Source organism: Heteronotia binoei, chromosome 5 (genome assembly GCF_032191835.1).
Source record: "Heteronotia binoei isolate CCM8104 ecotype False Entrance Well chromosome 5, APGP_CSIRO_Hbin_v1, whole genome shotgun sequence".
In the NCBI taxonomy this organism is placed as follows: domain Eukaryota; kingdom Metazoa; phylum Chordata; class Lepidosauria; order Squamata; family Gekkonidae; genus Heteronotia; species Heteronotia binoei.
The window spans coordinates 50,905,526-50,926,238 of NC_083227.1; the positions used below are offsets into that span (position 1 = coordinate 50,905,526).

General features: G+C 42.1%; 1 protein-coding gene across 2 annotated transcripts in view; it reads left to right on the plus strand.

The window, feature by feature from the left end:
* The window catches only part of SYNPR (synaptoporin), a 289,559-nt gene extending 269,547 nt beyond the window's left edge, over nt 1-20,012 (plus strand). For both annotated transcript variants that reach the window (XM_060239446.1, XM_060239447.1), the window contains 2 exons: nt 16,073-16,264; nt 19,669-20,012. In XM_060239446.1, coding sequence (XP_060095429.1) covers nt 16,073-16,264; nt 19,669-19,938 — 462 coding nt within the window. In that variant the 3' untranslated portion in view covers nt 19,939-20,012. The remainder of the gene's footprint in view (nt 1-16,072; nt 16,265-19,668) is intronic.
* Nucleotides 20,013-20,713: the final 701 nt, after the last annotated feature.

Consider the following 20,713-nt stretch of genomic DNA (forward strand, 5'->3'; position numbering starts at 1 on the left):
ACTTTTACAGCTGATCTCCAGCTGACAGAGATCAGCTCCCCTGGAGAAAGTGGCAGCTTTGAAGGGTAGAGTCTATGGTATTGCACCGTGCTGAGGCCCCTCCCCTCCCTAAACCCCACCCTCTCCTGGCTCCACCCTCAAGTCTCCAGGTATTTTCCAACACAGACATGGCAACCCTAATTCCTGACAGCACTTCTGTGTATTTAGGTATGGCAGGTGAATCGCTGTTGCTGACTAGAAATATACGTTTGCTGGCAGATGCAAGCTTCTTTGTGCATTTAAGGCATGAGGAAAACTTTTTTTTAAAGGAAAATAATAATTATTGTCCATTCCATTGTGAAAAGCTACAAAAACTGCTGGAATATAGACTCAACTTTTCTTCCCCAGTATAAAATAAACAGCCCCAAAATGTGCTATGAAAAATACTCTAACGAAGATTGTAGTATAAACACAGGGACCACAACATCCACACATTTCCTCCAAGTAACAAAGGAGGAGACTCTACAATGTTAAAGTAATTAAAACTCTAAGATACAAAGCAATACTTACGATGGCACAGCTTCAATTATTCATAGGCACATAAGCATATGTTTCCTGAGCATTTAAAACAAATCTTTGTTTTAACTACAGATTGATTTCTGTCATGCAAGTGGCAGTTTTTAAACAGGATTCAATACTTTTTTTTCTACCACAAAAATGCTCTGTTTCCCTGAAGTAATTCAGCAGGAGTGTACAGTAACTACCAGTGGTTGTGCTCCATAAATATTTGATGGTGATAAGGATTCTGTGCCCCCTTTGGATCTGCAGAGGCCTCAGTTTCACTGCAGATTAACACAGTTGTTCTAACACTGAGCTGATCAGTGGGGGATTTGCATTGCAGAAGCAGCCTCTGCTTAGCACAGTCAAGGGGTGTCAGAATATGTCGACAGGGTTTGAATATTTAAAAGAACTGGGGAGAGAGGAAGTGGGCAGTTGGTCACACAGCCACTGGGCATGGGGACAAGAAGCATTAAATTTAAATGACAGGAGTATAGATTTATGTTCAATGTCTTTTGAAACAAAATCTCATGTGTTTTGTTATAATAAGAAATGTAGTTTCCAGCATGAAAACAAGATGTCTAAAAAGGTCACAGCCTCTCACATTTAAAAAAAATTAAGAGATAACTGGCAAAATTCAGATATGGAAAAGGTTTGGACCAGGGCTTTTATTGTAGAAAAGCCCAGCAGGAACTCATTTGCATACTAGGCCACACCCCTTGATGCCAAGCCAGCCAGAACTGCATTCCTGTGTGTTTCTGCTCAAAAAAAGGCCTGGTTTGGACTACATTGTTTATGAAATTTACAGTTCTAATGGGAGGGAAGGTGGTATGGTCAGGCCCGGCCCGAGCCTTTCCGACGCCCTAGACAGCACAGCTCTGCCTGCCCCTCAGTCCCTGCACCTGCCGTGAGCCTACTCATGAGTAGGCAGCAGGCGCTACTCATGAGTAGACAGCAGGCATGGGTGTTTTGAAGAGACCTCTTTCTTTGGAAGAAACTTCCTCCAGAGGTCTCTTCAAAACACCCACAGACCTAGGAGCTGGTATGGCTGGGTGCCCTCGCGGCAAGTGGGGGGGTGGGGTTGGGCCAGCGGGTGCAGGACTACTCATGTAGCCCCACTCCTGCTGCCTACTTGTGAGTAGCACCTACTCGTGAGTAGCACCGAGCTTCTTGGGCCAGGCAGGAGCTGGCGGCAGGGTGCACTTCGGGGGGGGGGGCAGGGATAGAAAATTAGGCAGTTGTCTTGGGCACTGGGAGGGGGGAGCCCAATTCAGCACCCCTCACTCCCGGAGCCCTAGGCAACCACCTAGTTTGCCTACTGAGAGAGCCGGCCCTGGGCCAATCTTGTTGGATCTCAAAAGCTCACCAACAACGAAAAAACAGGGATGGGGTGAAAGACTAAGCAACAGAAAACACCAGCTATCTCCCTTACTCAATGAAAACAATGTACATAAATACACAAAGCACTTGAAAAATGCACAAAACACTAGTATTAGAAAATGATCAATCTATATGACAAAAAAGCAGAATACTGAGTTACACACACTATTGCCAATAACTGCAAATGCCAAATAATTGCAAAAGTAACCATATACCATATATTTTTGCACTCTTTGATAGCCCGGGGGAAGCGTGTAATCATTTTGTCATGAATGTATAGAGGCTGCAAGGCTCCAGATAAATAATCATTAAAAACATCTTGCATTTGGTGCACAGTCATGAGAACTTTAATGTAAAGGCTTGTGTTTTTTACATGTGCATCTCTTGATAAGGATATTCATCGAAATGGGAAGTATAATGATCAAAATTCTGTTGAGAACTTACCTTATGCACTATTGGAGAATTCATACTCATACAATTTTGAGAGTTGAACATTGCTAACATTTCCCTTGGAAGCCTGGAATTGTATTGCTATTTGGTAATTCAGTATATGGTTACTTCTGCATTTATTTGGCATTTCCATTTATTGGCAATAGTGTGTTAACACAATATTTTTTCCCATATGGATTGATCATTTTCTTATACTACTTGTGCTTTGTGCATTTTTCAAGAGTTTTGTATATTTATATACGTTGTTTTCATTGAGTAAGGGAGATATCAGGTGTTTTCTGGATCTCAAACGCTCAGCAGTGTTGGTACTTGAATGGGGGGCCACCAAGGAAAGCTGTGCAGAGGAATGCAATAGCAAACCACCTCGGCTTAAACACTTGCCTTGAAAGCTATTTGCTGGGGTCATCATAAACCAGTTGCAACTTGAAGGCATTTATCTACACTTGTGGGTTTTACTTCCTGTTTCTATAAGAAGTTCATTTGCAGGCATGCTCAATTGGTTTAGGCCATTTTTTTTTTGTAAAGCAGTTTTGGCTGTTTGAAAACAGCTCAACCCTATTCATCAGATTACATTTTGCCTATGAAAACAGTACAATGCAATCAAAAATATTTCATGCATACACACTGGCACACAGCCCCAGTGAAATCCCCTCCTCCACAGCCCCATCCTTGCTGCTCTTTGCTTGGCAGCCAATCATATAAACAGTGAACAAATTACATGTTCAGCCACTGATTCCAAATAGTATAAATATTTATATGTTTTACCATTTAGTGTTCATATAAGTTTTTGCTGTTGCCAAGGTTATTTCATGCATTCCCATTTTTGCATTGCATTATGGGAGTTGTAATCCCCTCCCCCCAGTCCCTGAATTGCCTGACCTGCCCACTGATGCTGCTGGAGAAAGACTGATTTCACCTACTGTGCAGATGGAAAAGGAGCTTGCAGAGTAGAAGGAAATGAAACTGAAACACTACAGCTACTCTGTAGCTATCCAGCTGTTTGCCAGCTGCTTGAGTCCAGCCATGGTGAGGTTAGGGATCCAAAGCTCAGCTAACATGGGCTTGATGACAATGCTGAGGCTTTCCCCTTTGTCAGGCACCACTGTGCAAAACAAGATGCCAGCCAGATTTCTGCCATGGAAGGAGGGGAAAGGGCCGAGGAACTGAAACCAGCGTCTTGTCAGTGCAAAACAGGACTGAATGATCATCCACAAGCCAATTCCAATTCCCAGTTTCACAGTCTGTGTCTCTCTCTCTCTGTGTTAGTTAAGTGCCATCAAGTCACTTCCAACTTATGGCAACCCTATGAATTTATGTCCTCCCAAACATCTTATCATTAACGGTCTTGGTCATCATGGCTTCCCGTACAGATTCAATCCATCTCATGTTGGGCCTTCCTCTTTTCATGCTGCCTTTGATTTTTCCTAGCATCACTGTCTTTTCCAGTGACTCTTGTCTTCTCATAATGTGACCAAAGTATGATAGCCACCATTTAGTCATTTTAGCATCCAGGAAGAATTTGGGCTTCATTTGATCTAGAACCCATTTATTTTTTCTTTGTGGCAGTCCAAGGTATCTATAAAATGCTCCTTCAACACCACATTTAATATAAAATTAGTTTTCTATCTGTCAGCTTTCTTCATTACCCAGCTCTCACATCTCTTCTCACAAATGTCTACCGGCCATTGTTTCTGGTTGTTTATTACCAGCCAAAAGGTAGTGGCTGACCTCTCACAAGAGGAAGGAATCTCACGAGAGTCCAGGAAACTCAATTGATTGAGTATATTTTTATCCTGCTTTTCTTCCTGATGAGGAATCAAAGCAACTTACAAAAATACTTTAATGGTTATGTAACCATCCCTATGACTGTGTTATACTGTTGCACATATGAGTATTTTGGGATAGTTCTGTATTCTAGTCATTGTTCTGAGGGAGGTGACTGTTTTACTGTTGTAATTGTTTAAGATTATGCGCTGGAGATTGGGCTGGAGATCACCTAGAAAACTTTTATGAAAGTTGGTTCCTTAAACAAGTGTGTTACAATTAGGCATACCTTTTACCCACTGAGGGTATCTCCCACCCCCAGTTCTTGTTGTCCACCACTATCCAGTCACTATTATATCACTTTCAGGGAAAGCCAGAAGTGATTTCACTCCACTCTTGAAATTGCCATAAGCTGTAAGCATGCATGCATCCATGTATATATGCATGTATGTATTTATGTAAGTCAGTAAGTAAGTAGGTAAAGAGCCTACTGTAAGCTCCAGCTACAGACAAGCACAGCTACTATCTTGATCTATCACTGTAGACCACAGTCCCTAATCATTTATCCAAGTAAGTTTATGAACCATTTTTACAGTGCAACCTTCTTATTTGTGCAGAAAAGTTTACTTGAATAGTTCAGTGTTGCACAGTTTGAGAAAAGCCAGGAGAGTGATAGCTTTCCTAACATCTTCTGGCAGGCTGTTCCATACTGTGGGAGCCACAATGGAGAGGACGTGTATAAAGCAGTTGTTGATTTTGCTCCCTTGCAGGGTGGAACCCACGGAAACCCCTGCTGACATAAGAGAAGCTGTCATGGGAGAGCATGGTCCTGCAGATTAGATTGTGAGAAGTGGTCCTGCAGATTAGAGGGACCAAGGCCATGCAGGGTTTTGTATGTTATAGTAAACTGAGCCTGGTAACAAATGGGTAGCGAATGAAGTCTGTAGAATGTTTTTCCTGAGAGGGGAAAAAACAGCCACTCAGCTGAGCCTTTAGGAGTTCTGCTCCAGCATCCAGTGATATTTCAGAAAGGAATAGAATACTGGTGAGAAGCACAGTAGGAGTTCAGTTCCAGTCTGCCTCAGGGAGAATGCAGAGGGAATTCAGATCTGCCTCAGGGAGAGCTCTGGTCTGGCTCAGCAAAACAGCAGACAGTTTGAAGGGTATCTTTGCCTGGTAGTGTGGCAGAGTGGGTTAGCTCTACCTCTGGGAGAGAATAGAGTACCAAATTGTTAGGTTTGTCTCTCTGGTAATGAACAGATGTTGTACCATTTAGTCTGACTTGGGAAAGGGCAGGCTGGTGCGAGTGAAATCCTCTGTGTGAGAGAGGATCCAACACAGCAGCAAGTCAGTGAAAGCCTGTATTGAAAGCACAGCAAGAAAATTTAAACCGCTCTCTGAAGCCATAACTAGCATAAATTTATGTGCTTTGGCCAGGTTTCTTCTCTATCTGGAGACCTGTGCTGCTGATCCATTATCTGAAACCAACCTGTGAATAAATAAAACTTTTTTTGTTATTTATATAACTCCTGCCTCGGTGATCTCCATTTTTTACTTGCTCACCACAAAACTTCATTCATGGCAGTAAACCCAAATCCTTTACACTTGCTACTTTAAGAAGATATTGGATTTATATCCCACTCTATACTCGGAATCTCAGAGTCTCAGAGCGGTCACAATCTCCTTTACCTCCCCGCCCTCCCACAACAGACACCCTGTGAGGTAGGTGGGATTAAGAGAGCTCTTACAGCAGCTGCCCTTTCAAGAACAACTGTGAAAGCTATGGCTGACCCAAGGCCATTCTAGCAGGTGCAAGCGGAGGAGTGGGGAATCAAACCCGGTTCTCCCAGATAAGAGTCCACACATTTAACCACTACACCAAACTGGCTCTCTTAAAAACATCTAGTCTGAGATGTTAATGGTTTAAAACAAACCTGGTCCCCCAAAATCATTAGTGGTTGTGTGGGCCTCCAGATTGCAGAAAAGGCCTATCATGGGGAGTAATATGCATACTCGAACTCCTAATATGCATACTCAAACTCCTAATATGCATACTGTATCTCCTAATAATAGCCAAGCTGCAGCATTCTGCACCAGCTGGAGTTTCCAAAATATTTTTGAGGGAAAATCAATGTGTAGTGCATTACAGTAGTCTAGTCATGAAGATGCCCTTACCTGGATGGCCCAGGCTAGCCTGATCTCATCAGATCTTGGAAGCTAAGCAGGGGATGGAAAACTGCCAAGGACGTCCAAGGTCACGACGCAGAGTCAGGCGATGGCAAACCTGAACATCTCTTGCCTTGAAAGCCCTTTGAGGTTGCCACAAATATGCTGTGACTTGGCAGCACTTTCCACCACCAGTCAGGATGTTACTGAGGCATGGATCTGTCTCACCAGATCAGCTGTATTGTGATAAGGAGCCATCTTATGGGTTAGGATGAGTTGCATGTACTTTTCGTACAGGCATTAACTTGCATCTCCAATAATAAAACCCAAGGCTTTTAACTGAGTCAACAAGGGTCAGCTGAACTCCATCAATAGTGGAAAGAACAATCCTTCAAGAACCTCCTTGAAGACCTCCACCTTCCCAACCAGTATCACCTCTGGTTTGTTCAGGATTTAATTTCAACTTGCTTAGCTTTTTGTTCAATTTGCTTTACCCTTTGTTCAATTTGCTTTACCCTCATATACCCACTCACCCCGAGACTTCCACTGGTTGCCGGTTGCTAGCTGGCAACCCTAGCTACAATACATTTTTAACAAGTTTAATTACAAAACAAAATATACAACAAATGACAAAGATTATGCAACAATAGGGTTAAGAACATAAGAGAAGCCATGTTGGATCAGGCCAATAGCCCATCCAGTCCAACACTCTGTGTCACACAGTGGCCAAAAAAACCAAGTGCCATCAGGAGACCCCCCAGTGGGGCTAGAAGCCCTCCCATTGTGCCCCCCCAAGCACCAAGAATACAGAGTCCAACTGAAGGAATATCTGGGGACTTTGGAGGTGGAGCCAGGAGACTTTGGGGTGTACAGATGATGAGTACAGTTTCATCCTACAAGAGCAAATTTGAGCTAATGATGACTGACCTTGCAAACAACACTTTTGATCATTTTCCTAATACGCAGGACCGTCTGGGGCAATATCCAAATTTTGTTTTTCAGAACAAGAAGTATGTGACAGAAATCTGCTCTGTTATCCAGGAATTCAAAAAAAGATTCTGTGACTTCCAAAGAACTGAAAAAGTTGTGGAGTACTTGTCATACCCATTCAAAGCAGATATGGACATTAAGGAAACTACAGCTGCTATCAGTAAAAATTACTCATTGAACAAGGCATCTCTTGAAAACGAAAGAGTAACCCTTAAAAATGACATTTTTCTCAAGATCCGTGCTGAGCAAGAATTGTTTTGGAAGCTAGTGTTTAGAGACAAATTTCCCAACTTGAGAAGATGCAGTGAAGCGTTACACTCCTGTTTCGGTTCAACTTATTTGTGTGAATCTGCATTTTCCTATCTGAAAATGACAGAGACTACACCGCATTCCAACATGACAGATGGACATCTCCAGGATTCCCTGAGACTGGCCCTCACACAATATTCACCCAACTTCAAAAAGCAGGCTCAGACGTCTCACTAATTAGCTAGTGAAGTTTTAAAGATTGCGCAAGAACAGCCTGGATCAATACTTGACCTACATTTAACACAAATTACTCAATAAAAGTTAAAGAACAGTTTATTAAGACAGTTAAAGAAAGTTATAACAATAAAAATTTAAGAAAAACTGTTCACAGTTCTTTCTGGATCTTCGTTTCTGTTTTGTTTTTGCTTATTTTGCTTACCAGTAAATCACAGAAGGTGCATTGTAAATGTGTGTGTGGGGGGGGGGGGAGGACGGTGAAACCCAACTTTGGTGGGTTAAAATCTAATTTGAAACTAATTTGAAACTTAATTTTCATGGTGGTAGATCACCAGCACTTTTGTCCGGAAAAAATAGATCACGACCTGTTCGAAGTTGGACATGCCTGCTGTACGTTAACCGAGGGAGATTAGAAGTGGGCCTCTGACTCCTAACCCTGGATGGTACATCTCTTGTGCTGGCTCAGAAAGTGAAGAGTCTTGAAGTGATACTGGATGCCTCACTTATCATGGAGGCCCAGGTAATAGCAGTTGCTCGATCTGCCTTTTATCATTTTCAGCAGGTCAGACAGCAGGTGCCCTATCTATCCCCCCAGGATTTAGCTACAGTGACCCATGCAATGGTCACTTCCAGGCTGGATTACTGTAACTTGCTCTATGCAGGCTTGCCCTTGGGGCTGATCTGTAAACTCCAGCTGGTGCAAAATGCGGCAGCACAGCTGTTAACTGCATTGCCTTTATGGGCAAGCATCCAGCTGATGCTGCACCAATTGCACTAGTTACCAATTGAGTACCGGATCCGCTTCAAGGTTTGGGTACTGACGTTTAAAATTTTACACAGTCTGGTACCAACATACTTGAGGGACCACCTCTCCCCATATATACCTCAGATGTCATTGTGATCTGCTACACACCACCTCCTGATCACCCTGGCCCAAAGGATGTCTGTCTTGCCTCAACCAGGGCCAGGGCTTTCTTGGCTCTGGCCCCTGCCTGGAATCAGCTCCCTATGGAGATGCAGGCCCTACCTGAGTTACTACCATTTCGTAGGTCCGGTAAGATGGAGCTATTCTGCTGGGCTTTTGGTTGAGGCAGCAGGCGTCCTATTCCAGCAACTCTTCCATCAGTTGGCCTCTCTTGTTGTGACATCATGCTTTAAAGCCTTGTTGTGACATCACGTTTCACTATGGTGCTATCTTATTTATTATTACCATCATTTCTTCTTGGGCTGAAAATTGCTTTATTCTGTAAACTGCCCTTCCCACCTGTGATGCACCTTATTTCATTCTATTGTTCTTGGTTTGCTAATTGTATTGTATTGTTTTTAAATTTAAATTGTAGGTTTTTCATTGTTGTTCAGTTTATGTTGTGATCTGCCCTGAGTCCGCTACGGGAAAGGGCAGAATATAAGTTTACTAAATATAAATAAATAAAATATGGTGCTTGCATCCTACCACTTTGTTCACTCTTCTAGCCTAAAGAGCTTTCCTCCTTTTTTATTGAAGAAAGGCTCCATAGGCTGGACAAAGGCTTCAAACTTGGATGGGCAGTACAGCAGATACAAACCATTGTTCTTAAAAGGGAGTGAAGAGTTCATACAGACTTCATTGGAATGAGTCCTACTCAGCCATATTCCACATACTTCTTTTGTGTGTGACTGTGTGTGTGTGTACTTAATTCTAACAGGGCTTGCTGTCCACACAAGCATATTTCAGTATTCATCAGGCAGCATTTGTTACATTGGTGCCCTTGATTCCTCCACACACTGCCTCCCACTCTTCCATGGAAAATTAATTTCCAAGTCATGCTATCACCAATCCAGTAGCTCTCACCTTTATACTGTTGTTGTGACTGTTATTTTTAGGAAAGAGAATTGTGATTAGTAGCAGTTGTGAGTTAGAATCTTAGTGCCACTATATGCTCATCTCTAATCAATCATTTATTTCTACTGCATGAAGCCCTATCCAGTTACAAGCAAAAAATAAGCAATAGCATTAAACCATAGAGTAGCTGTAACACGGGCATTTTCATCATCTACACTCAGTTAATGAATAACAACTGCCTTAACATTCTGTTATGTCAACCTTTTTTTCTCATGTGGTCTCAAGGAAGAAGAAGAAGATGATGATATTGGATTTATATCCCGCCCTCCACTCTGAAGAGTCTCAGAGCGGCTCACAATCTCCTTTACCTTCCCCCCTCACAACAGACACCCTGTGAGGTGGGTGGGGCTGGAGAGGGCTCTCACAGCAGCTGCCCTTTCAAGGACAACCTCTGCCAGAGCTATTGCTTACCCAAGGCCATTCCAGCAGATGCAAGTGGAGGAGTGGGGAATCAAACCCGGCTCTCCCAGATAAGAGTCCGCACATTTAACCACTACACCAAACTGGCTCTCCAAATCAAATGAGAGAAACCAGAAAATCTGTATAAACAGGAGTTCGGTTTGTATCCTGTTTGGATCTGAGGGGCTCCATAGTAAATTGCAACTAAGAACTGTGTTGAAGGTGAAACCCACAACATTTTAATCATTTATAATATTTCTACACCACCTTTCTATAAAATGTATTCAGGGTGGTTTACAATAAAACATCTAGAACAGAGCAGAAGGCAATATTAATTTTAAAAGAAAAATGACTAAAGAAGGTTAAAACAATACAAATTCCTTGAATTAACACAAGAATAGAGCTTGTGGAACATTCTGCTTAGTGAAGAACAATAATCTTGGGCACCATAAAGACTAACAGATTTAGTATAGTGTGTTCATGAGCTAGGGCACACTTCATCCGATACACACAACTGAGAACCTGAAGGAGTTATCTTATTTCCCCCCAGTATTTCCTCTTTCCCTTTCCTGAAAGCCCCCATAGTCTTTCCCCTTTTCATGCTTCCTTCTCTCCTTCCTACCTGATAGCCAACCTGCTTTTATCTGTCTGTCTTCTTCCCATCCCTCGCAGTGTCTGCCTATAGTCCTGTTGAGTAGTGCTGGCCACTGGGCCAGGTCCACTTGTGTGGCAGAGAACTGTTATGAGAGCTTTGCAAGTTCTAGTACAGACCACCCCTACCCCCCAAGCATAACTGGGAGAGAAAAAGATTCCCTTGAGACTTTTCACTAACAAAGCAGGCAGTTCATTAAGAATAATCATTCTTATGCAAGCAAGAACAGATCTCGCTAGCATACTAAACAAGATTCAAAGTTCTTCCTTTATAGGATCAAACAGATAAAAAAGGTCAATGTCTAGAATTCCAAAAGGAAGGTCACCAATTCCGTTCTCAGGCATAACACACTTTTACCCCCCTTTCAGAGTACACCCTGCATTCCTTCCAGGGAGAAAAGGAAAACAAGCCCCTTATACATTTTTCATGGAAGATAAGGATGGAATAGACCCTTGAGGTAAGGTTGCTTAACAATCAGTGGATCAAAGAACATATTAGGGGTAAAGGTGGGAGGCAGGACAAAAATATCCTAAAAATATAGCAGATCAACCGTAGAGTCACTAATCAAAATCATTGCAAGAATCTTAAATCTTTGCTTAACTCTTAATAGTGAAAAAAATGATACAGGCAGAAATAGTGAGCAGATTGGTAAAAGGCAACAAAATGCTAGAGGAGCAGCCTGCAACATTTCCATACAAAGCTCAAATGTATCTAAATTAAGAACAGTGACCATATCCAATAATGGTAACAGGCTCAGCTGAGACATAACTTGAAGTCATAGTTTACTTTTGGTTTTGTTGTTGTTAGTCCCTGGCTATGGACTGTCATCACACAGAAAGGCATCCTGGTTTGCCTTAACAAATTCTGGTTTTCACTGCCTTCTTGAACTTCAGCGGGCATCAACCGAGAACAAACTAGAAATACGCCTGGTTGTCAGCATTCAGACATAAGACTAAACCATAATTAAGACACTTTATAAGTGAAATCCAATCATGCTTTCAGTACCGAAGTTACTATAGTTGTTTATTCATTTACCTCATTTTTACTCAACCATTTCCCCTTAATGGGTGCACAAAGCAGCTTACATCATCTTCTCCTCACAACTCTGTGAGGTAGGTTAGGCTGAAAGTGTGTGGCCCAGCAAGGCTTCCATTGCAGGCTGGGCCCAGACCAGCAGCTTGGGGCGGCAGCATCCTAGCTCAGAAGCTGGCACAGTGGAAAGTGACCCCGGGGCAGTCATATGGTGCAGGCCCCACTGTTAGGAGAGGGACGGGCTGCATGGACTCTGGAGGAGCAGTCAGAACACTCAAGAGCTTGAGGGGCACTTCCCAGGTGCTCCCTGGCTGTTCAGACAGCTGGGAAAGGTGTCAGAGAAGCGCTTGGGAGATCTGCTACCACTTAGGAAGTGACAGCTTTTTATGCCACTGTAGAGATGCTGGGGGACAGGGTGAGTATGAGAGCAGGACAATCAACAGATGTGTGTGTCTGAACTTTGATTTTTAATCCGTCTGGGGGCCATCCCTGTGTCGACTCTTACTGGCTGTCTGGACCCAGCCACGGAGTGGGGATGTGAACTTGCATCTCTCAGATTCTAGTCTGGCATTTTAACCATTCTACCACATTGGCTCTGTTATGGCTTAATTTCAAACAATCATATTGACCATGGTTACACTGAGCCATGGTTTCATAAAATGAATTGAGCTTCATAATGCAATCTTATGCACAGTTACTCTAGTCTAAGCCCATCAACTCCACATAGTATTGCATTGTAAATCTCCCCTTCTGCTGGTTATTTGTTCCCCAGCATTTTTGCGTATTAGGCACATGCTTATAACCTACTTTTTTCATTCCTTTACAGATGGTGCTTTATATATGCAATGATTTTCTTTGATGTGTAAGTCTCAGTGAGGATCCTTGGGGCTAGGATTTTCTGTCCTGCCATGAGGTACTTTAATGCTGACATGTTTGTGATTAGCTCCTTGGTTTTAATACACAGATACCAAGGGAACTGCAGGGAGGTCAGCATTAATCAAAACACTATTCAAGTATCTATGTACCTTGGGCAGTGCTCTCCTGTGATTTTCACAGTAGCCTGTTCTTCAGAAGGCAGCCCTGTGTGCTGAGGTGTGGCATTTTTCCAGAGAACCTTTGTTTTCTTTTGATATTCTTGCTACATGAAAACATCTTCAGAAGAAAGGGCTGGCATGCAAAATAATAGTGGGTAAAAACTGAAGTATGGTGGCTATAACCACATTAAACATGAATGTGCGAATCGGGCTTGATTGTGAATCTTCGTATGTATTCTAAGAACCTATCTGAACATTTAAAGGGGAGGAAGAATGCAATACAAACCAGAAAACTGTACCTGTTCCTGAATACATATCAGCTCAGCTGGACCGGAACACTAAACCATGGTTTATTTTAGCTATAGTCAGGGATTTATTTGTAACAGGAACTCCTTTGCATATTAGGCCACACACCCCTGATGTAGCCAATCCTCCAAGAGCTTACAGGGCTCTTAGTACAAGCCTACTGTAAACCCCAGGAGCATTGACTACATCAGGGGTGTATGGCCTAATATGCAAAGGAGTTCCTGCTACAAAAAAAAAAAGCCCTGGCTATAGTTAGTCTTTGAAACCAGAATTCTACTCCCAGACACTCAAATCCTGGTTTAGCTTAACAGAAGCTGATTGCATTGCCTTCACATCCCTCCCCTGCACCTGCTATACTGCCTGCATTGTGACAAGCCAGGATTTATCCAGGATGTTTCTGGTTGAATATCACATGAAACCTTACAACTAAGGTGTCATGACCTACCCCTAGTACAAACCCTTCACTAAGAAAAAAAAAGTATTATCCTCCAAGTCTCTCAGGCTGAACTGAGATGTCCCATTTCACCAATCACACCTTCCACTTATAATTTCAAGGACTCTCAGATGTGCAGCCAAGATATATTGTTGGGGGGGGGCAGGGTGGAACTAACCCTCATAGTGATAGAAGTTATATTCATCAGGACAACTGTCCTTTTATTTACATGATCCCTGGGCAGGTTATAATATTGAAGGTGACACACACTGGAGTCAGGGAAAAAACACAAAACAAGTTTAACTGTTAAGAGTGATTTGTTATTCTTCTTCCCTCTTCACCTCTTAATGTAACAAAGTAACAGAGTTCAGTGTTGGAAAAGAGCAACTCAAGATCCTCAAGTGGTATGTGTTAAGTGCTGCCAAGTTGTTTCTGAATGTCACAATTTCAACTGCAACCAACACCAGTTAGTATGCTTGCATCCTTTTATTTCTCTTCAGTTGAAGTGTAGTTTACAGGCAAGACAAACAAAGCTTCAGCCCAGTTCTTTACTCTTTCTCTAACTTCCCTGAGCCAACCACTGGTGCCTTCACTCACCATTCAACTTCTGCCTTTTTTGTGCTCAGTTCAGCCCTGGGAGCCCTGGCATATGTCAATGGAATTTCCTGGTAGCAGACTCCCTTGATCTACAACAGCCTGCAACCTCCTCTCCAATCCCTGTCCCCTTACCAAAATTTCCCTTATATCTGTTGCCAGCCTGTCTATCCTAATTGCTCTATCAGGGAACTCAGAACACCTTGTTTAGCTTGCCCTGGTCTTAAAGGGACCTCCCTCTGGTCACATTGACTTATGGCAACCCTGTAAATTAATGATCATCAAAATATTCTATAGTTAACAGCATTGCTCAGGTTTTGAAAACTGAAGGGCCGTGTTTCCTTTATTGAATCAGTCCATCTTATGCTGGATCTTCCTCTTTTCCTACTGCCTTCAACTTTTTCCTAGCATTATTGTCTTTTCCAGTGGGTCTTATCTTCTCATTATGTGACCAAAGTACATTTGTTTCAGTTCGGGTATTTTAGCATCTAGGCAGAGTTCAGGCTTGATTTGATTTAGAACCCATTGATTTGTCTTTTTAGTGGTATCCATAAAACTCTCCTGCAACACCGAGTTTCAAATCAGTCAGTTTTCTTCCTGTTAGCTTCCTTCATTGTCCAACTCTCACATCCATACATAGCAATGGGGAATACCATAATCTGAATTATTTTGGTCTTGGTCTCGTCACACTTCCTCACACTTAATTATCTTTTCTAGTTCATTCATGGCTGCCCTTCCAAGTCTCAGTCTCTTTCTGATTTCTTGGGTGCAGTCTCCTTGTTGGTACAGATGTATAAATAACAAAGTCTTTTAACTGTTTTTGAAAGAAATAGCACCCAAACCCTGACTATCTATCAAATACTACTGGATATCTCCTAACCCCTGTCCCACCAACACTGGGTTTTTTTTTGTCTCTCTCCCACGCAGTCCATAGTTTGTCAGGTATCACCACCTCCCTTAACCCAGGCACCTCAAAGAAGGATCTGAAGTGGGTTTCTTAACCACAGCTTAACCTTAACTATGGTTTTGTATTATATTTGAAAACTTTAAACAGTTTACTTACTACAACCTTATCAGTCTGTTTACTTACTAGATTTTTATCATACCTTTCTACAAGAAGTTCATGGTGGCATACATGATTCCTTTTCCCTTCATCTTAGTCCTGTGAGGTGAAATAGTGTAACCTTCCTTCCACTCTTTGACCGATTCCTCACTAGCAGTTGCTCCGCCCCTGGGGTTCTGCTTTCTTTGGCTCAAGCGATCAATTCCCCACCAGTTGCTGATTGGTCACATTTTGATCCACAGCTCCCTCCAGTTTATCTCGTGGCTTCCTGCTCTTGCTTTTTTGAGATCTGGAAGCTGTGAGGGAAATTGGAGGGAGCCATGGAAAGCAGAAGCCCAGGGGCGGAGCAACTGCTAGTGAGGAATTGGTCTTCTTCTTTCTCCTTTTTTAAAAGTGCGAGGAACCCCTCTCATTAGACAAACTGCAGGAGTTCAGCTGAGTCAAATCTGGCATTCTCACACATGTAGAGGCATTCTTAGACTCTGATCAACAGAACTTGAAAGCACTGTGAAAATTAGTTGGTTATGATAAGAGTATTCTTTATGCACTCCATAAAAATAACAAAACTTCCATTCTTAATGAACTTGCTTTTTGATCATGTAATTGGCTAAATAGAGTGCTATGTGCCAAGCAAGGAGGTTGTGAACAGCCAAGTGATCTGTTCTTTCACAATATTTTATTTGGATCAGGATCATATGGGTGAGGGGACTGGGGGACTATGGTGGATCTCACTCAGCAATCCTGACCACTTGGAGACTAGGAGAAATTCCTAGAGCATTGCTATGTGAAGGTCATTCTGGCCACATGAGCAAGCTATTATTGGTTTTCTTCCTCCTGAAATAAACTTTGCTGTTCTGTCTGCATGCCGGAACCCAACTACAGTGTTTGATCTGGCTTTTTGTAGGACTTCATCGTGACAGTCGTGTTTTCATTCATGTGGTTAGTGGGTTCCTCTGCTTGGGCCAAAGGACTCTCTGATGTGAAGGTGGCTACTGACCCAGATGAAGTGCTCTTACTGATGTCGGCTTGCAAGCAGCAGTCCAACAAGTGCATGCCAGTGCGCAGCCCTGTTATGTCAAGTCTGAACACATCAGTTGTAAGTATTCCATATATCAAAAGAAAAAAATTAAATACGGAAAGAAAATGGGCATTTTCTAGGATTGACCAAAAGTTGTCCCCTGCCAAACTACTGGTCACCATCATGAACCTCATCACTAAACACATTTCACAGCTTTTTGTGATGGTCATTAAGAGCATTAGCAACAGATTATAATCAAAGCAAATGACCATACTAAGTATGCAGAATTTAAGTGACAAGCATTTCTTATTACAGGGTTAGTAAAAACAAGTCAGAGGGTTTGGGTTACATTTGACCATCAAGATACATTTATCTAAGTGGCCCAGACAGTATGCAGAATAATTACATAATTAGATGGTTTTGAATTTGGAGCAAGCGGATTTCTTATATGCCTGTATCTTTGGGCATACATTACTGGCACTATACATAATTTGTTCTTAGGTGAGTGTCATTTGTGCTTTAGAACATCTAGCATTTATCTTAAAAATACTTTTAGTAGCAGCACAATCTGGAAAATTAAGTTGGTGGCTCATATGCTCTTGCAATAGTTCTTTGATGAGCAAAGCCGTATCCCAGTCAAAGCACAGGGTCAAGGTGGAAGCAGCTTTGACAGAATTTAAACAGCAGTCTTGTAGAATCTCATCAAGTTTTCATTCTAGCACAAGCTTTCATGGACCAGGGCCCATTTCATCAGTTGTGTATAGGATAGCGGTCACAACTATTTCACTGGTGGGCTTCAACATCAGGAGAGTAGGCTCAGAGAAGCTCAATCACAAATCTGAGGTGGGCTGCCCCACAAGGAGGGACTCCAATAGTTTGCCTAGCAGTGTCTCTGAGGTTCAGCTCGGAAGGGGGAGAGGTAGGGGGTCAATTAGGGCCCTAACACTGCGTTGGCAAATGCCAGGAAGTTTGGGAAGCAGTGCTGGGAATCACAGAGTTTGGGGAGGATGTGATGTTACTTCCAGGTGATGCTCTAATCTGCCTTCCCTTGGTTCTATGGTCTTTACCTTAGAGACTAAGATAAATTCCTAGAGCAGGGATGTCAACATGCAGTCCGCGGGCCAGATCAGGCCCTCCAGCAACTGGCTGTCCTCTGCTTCATTTTCCCTTGCCTGCTTTTTTCGGTCACCATTTTGTGTTTCTCCCCAGATAAGCCAGAGCAACAAAGCAACCTTTCCCTCTCCCTCCTCGCTTTTCCCAAAGGGAGGAGGAGGGAGGAGCAGCCTCAGCCAATGAGGGAGCTTGGCTCTATAGCTCTGCTGGGTGATTGAGTTTGCCAGGCTCAATTAATCACAGCAGAGCTACTGAGACAAGCCTCTCTTCCTTCTAATGAATGGCTGAGGCTCCTCCCCCTCCTCCTGCCCTAGGGAAGGAAAGAAAGAGCCAGAGCTTCCTTTGCCCAGTCCCCACCATCAAGAGAGCTACAAGGGGTGCTTTTAAGACTAGCAACGTTTTAGTGAAGGTATGAGCTTTTTGCCATTGTACAGAGAGAGAGTTTTGTTGGGCTTTTTCACTGTACTCATGCCCTCCAGTCTTTCTCAATAGGAAAGCATGTGAACTATTTAAAAGAGAAATATCAGCATTAGACTGAAAGTGTGTTCCACCTTAGGATTACCCAGCAAATTTTCCTTAATTTTTCTTTCACATTTTCCTTTGATTGGGGGTCTTGAATTTAGACTTCCCAGATAGTAGGCTGACACTGACCACTGTACATGGCTGTCTGTCTGTTCTAGTAATTTGGGAGGGGGGGAGTTGTATTTTTTTTTAGTTGTAGTCATTTTTCTGGGGAACATTATAGTTTTGTAGACAAGCACATAGCCCTCAGTCTGTGCCATGGTGCCTTCACATGTTCTTGACTGGTACATGAAACAACTTTCTGTACAAAAGCTCACCATGCTTAACTGCTTCTTGTTCCTCTGGGTCTTAGGCTAAAAGCATTGACCATGAGATGTCTGTAATGAATGTCAATGAATCAGAAGTAGGTTTGCAACTTACAGATGTGCACATATTCAAGACTGGCATAGCACAAACATTGTCTGCAGTTTTTGATGCAATAATTCATAGCAAGAGGCGACATTTATCAGAGACTGTAAAACAAAATATTGCAAGCATGCTGATATTTTAAGCATGTTTTATTTTAAGTAAAAAAATCTTTGTGTGTCTGTGCCCTTTATAAAGTTTATATGTCCGCTGCCTGGCATTGCATTTTATGACACACCTGGCCCGCCAGACAAGGTCTCATTTATGTCAAATCTGGCCCTCATAACAAATGAGTTCAACACCTCTGTCCTAGAGCATCACTAAATGAAAACCATTTTTCTTCCTGCTCCTCAGTTTCTTGGGGACAGAAAAGTGGGGATGGAGACTGCTAATTCCCTATCCCAGGTAGGAAGCCTAGAATTAATGCACTCATTTACTCCTTCTTGCCCTTAGCTGCTTATATTGCACTTTATCTCTCTGAATGGGTCTGATGAAGTTTGCCTTTACATAGAGTGAATGATTGTGAAATACTGAGCCTGCTGCTCAAGTAATTCTGTCTGTTTATAAATACTAAAAACAAAAACAAAAGATTACATATCTTTGGTCAGTCTGACTAATCTGAGATTCTTTCATTTCATGCTGGGGAGGAGAAAAGTAGTGCAGAATTACAGTGCATGCCTGCCTCAAGTTGTAGAATAAGCTTAGAAGTAGTCCCACTTCAAAAGGTTGGAGACCTATGAACATAATAGATCCTCACTATGCTTAATGTGTGTGTGAGAGAGAGGTCATGAAGTAAACGAGCAGGGTCAAATGACCATGAAATGCAGGGTGAAATTGTGTAAAATACCAAGGTGGTCCAGAAAAGAAAACCAAGACCACTTACAATAGCACTAATTGGCAATCTCCCTAGTTTTGCTATGCTGACCCTGGTACTGGTTGAGGAACCCTAAGAAGTTCTTGGAAGATGGCATCAGACCTCTTGATGAATTTGAATTTATCTGTTTTATGCTGGAGTACCTGCCAAGAATGGTCTTTGTGTTTTTCCTGACTGCATTTCATGCCCCTGACTGTGCTGTAGACTCCTTTATGGCTTTGCATATACCGTGAGTCTAGTGAGGACCTACCATATGCATCTAACAAAATGAGCCTTAGTTCACAAAAGCTTGTGTTAGAATAAAAAACTGATAGTCTTTAAGGTGTCACTAGACTCCCATTATCATTTTTACTGCAATAGATTAACCTTAAAACCCATGCAGAATTGCTCCTGCTAATTTGAATAGTCTTTTAGACTGGAGTAAGTCTGCATCATTGATTGCGCTGTATCATAGTTACCCCTTCTAGTTTACTCAGATTACTCCTATAGCCACAATTCTGAAACAGACTAACAGCTAGATGTTGAAATCACATCAGAAACTTAACTGCTTGCTTTGTTTCTTGTGTAGGTCTTTGGCTTCTTGAACTTTATTCTCTGGGCAGGAAATATTTGGTTTGTTTTTAAGGAGACTGGTTGGCATTCTTCAGGCACGAGGTACCCTCAAGACACCATGGAGAAACAATCCAGCAGCTACAACCAAGGTGGCTACAACCAAGATAGCTATGGGCCAAGTGGTGGGTATAACCAGCAGGGAGGCAGTTTTGGCCAAGTGGGTGAATTTGGCCAGCAACAGAGCTTTAGCCAGACTGGCCCAACTTCATTTGCTAACCAGATTTAGCAGTGGCAAAATTCTTACCTTGAATATTATGTGTAGAACGTTGAAACACAGTGGCAGCAGGTTTTTGAAGCTCTTAGATAAATGTGGCAGAGAGTTCAATGTAAATCAAAGATCTACATGTGCCAGTCAGGGAAGATGGTTTTGGTTCTTGTCTTGTTATATAACGATGCATTTTCTCCTTGTGAGTAGGTGATGGATGAGATGTTCATCACAGGTGGTGGATTGGAGTAAAATATTGTTGTATGTACTGTATAGATAACTTTACAGTTGTTTTGTATTGTACGGTAGCAGCATTTTGTAGTCTTGAGTCTACAGTAGGTGATACGCATAACACAATGAAATCTGCATTTGATTTTTTTTCCTGCATTATAGTGAAGAGCAAAATATGTTTTCATATAATTTCTGAAGATTTCTCTATATGTCACTATGCATGCACTGTAACTCCTAAGTTTTCAGCATTGCCTGTGTATTACTGTTAGTTCTTCCTATTTGTTTTTTTTAATTTAAAATATTATTGGAGATCTTATTTAACTTTACAAATTAGCAGCATGGCCTAGAGCATGGAGCAGCAGAATTTTTACACCAACAGAATACTACAGGCTGTGTACATGGAATCTTTCAATAACCACTACATCTCCTCTTAGTTGGTTTGTTCAATATGTTTTAGAGAATGTATGTATGCCTATTTTATATACTTTGCAGAACTGTATCAAACTCTTGAGTTGCATATAACTAAAATAATTTCCTTTAAACGGCATTCAGAAATATATATGCT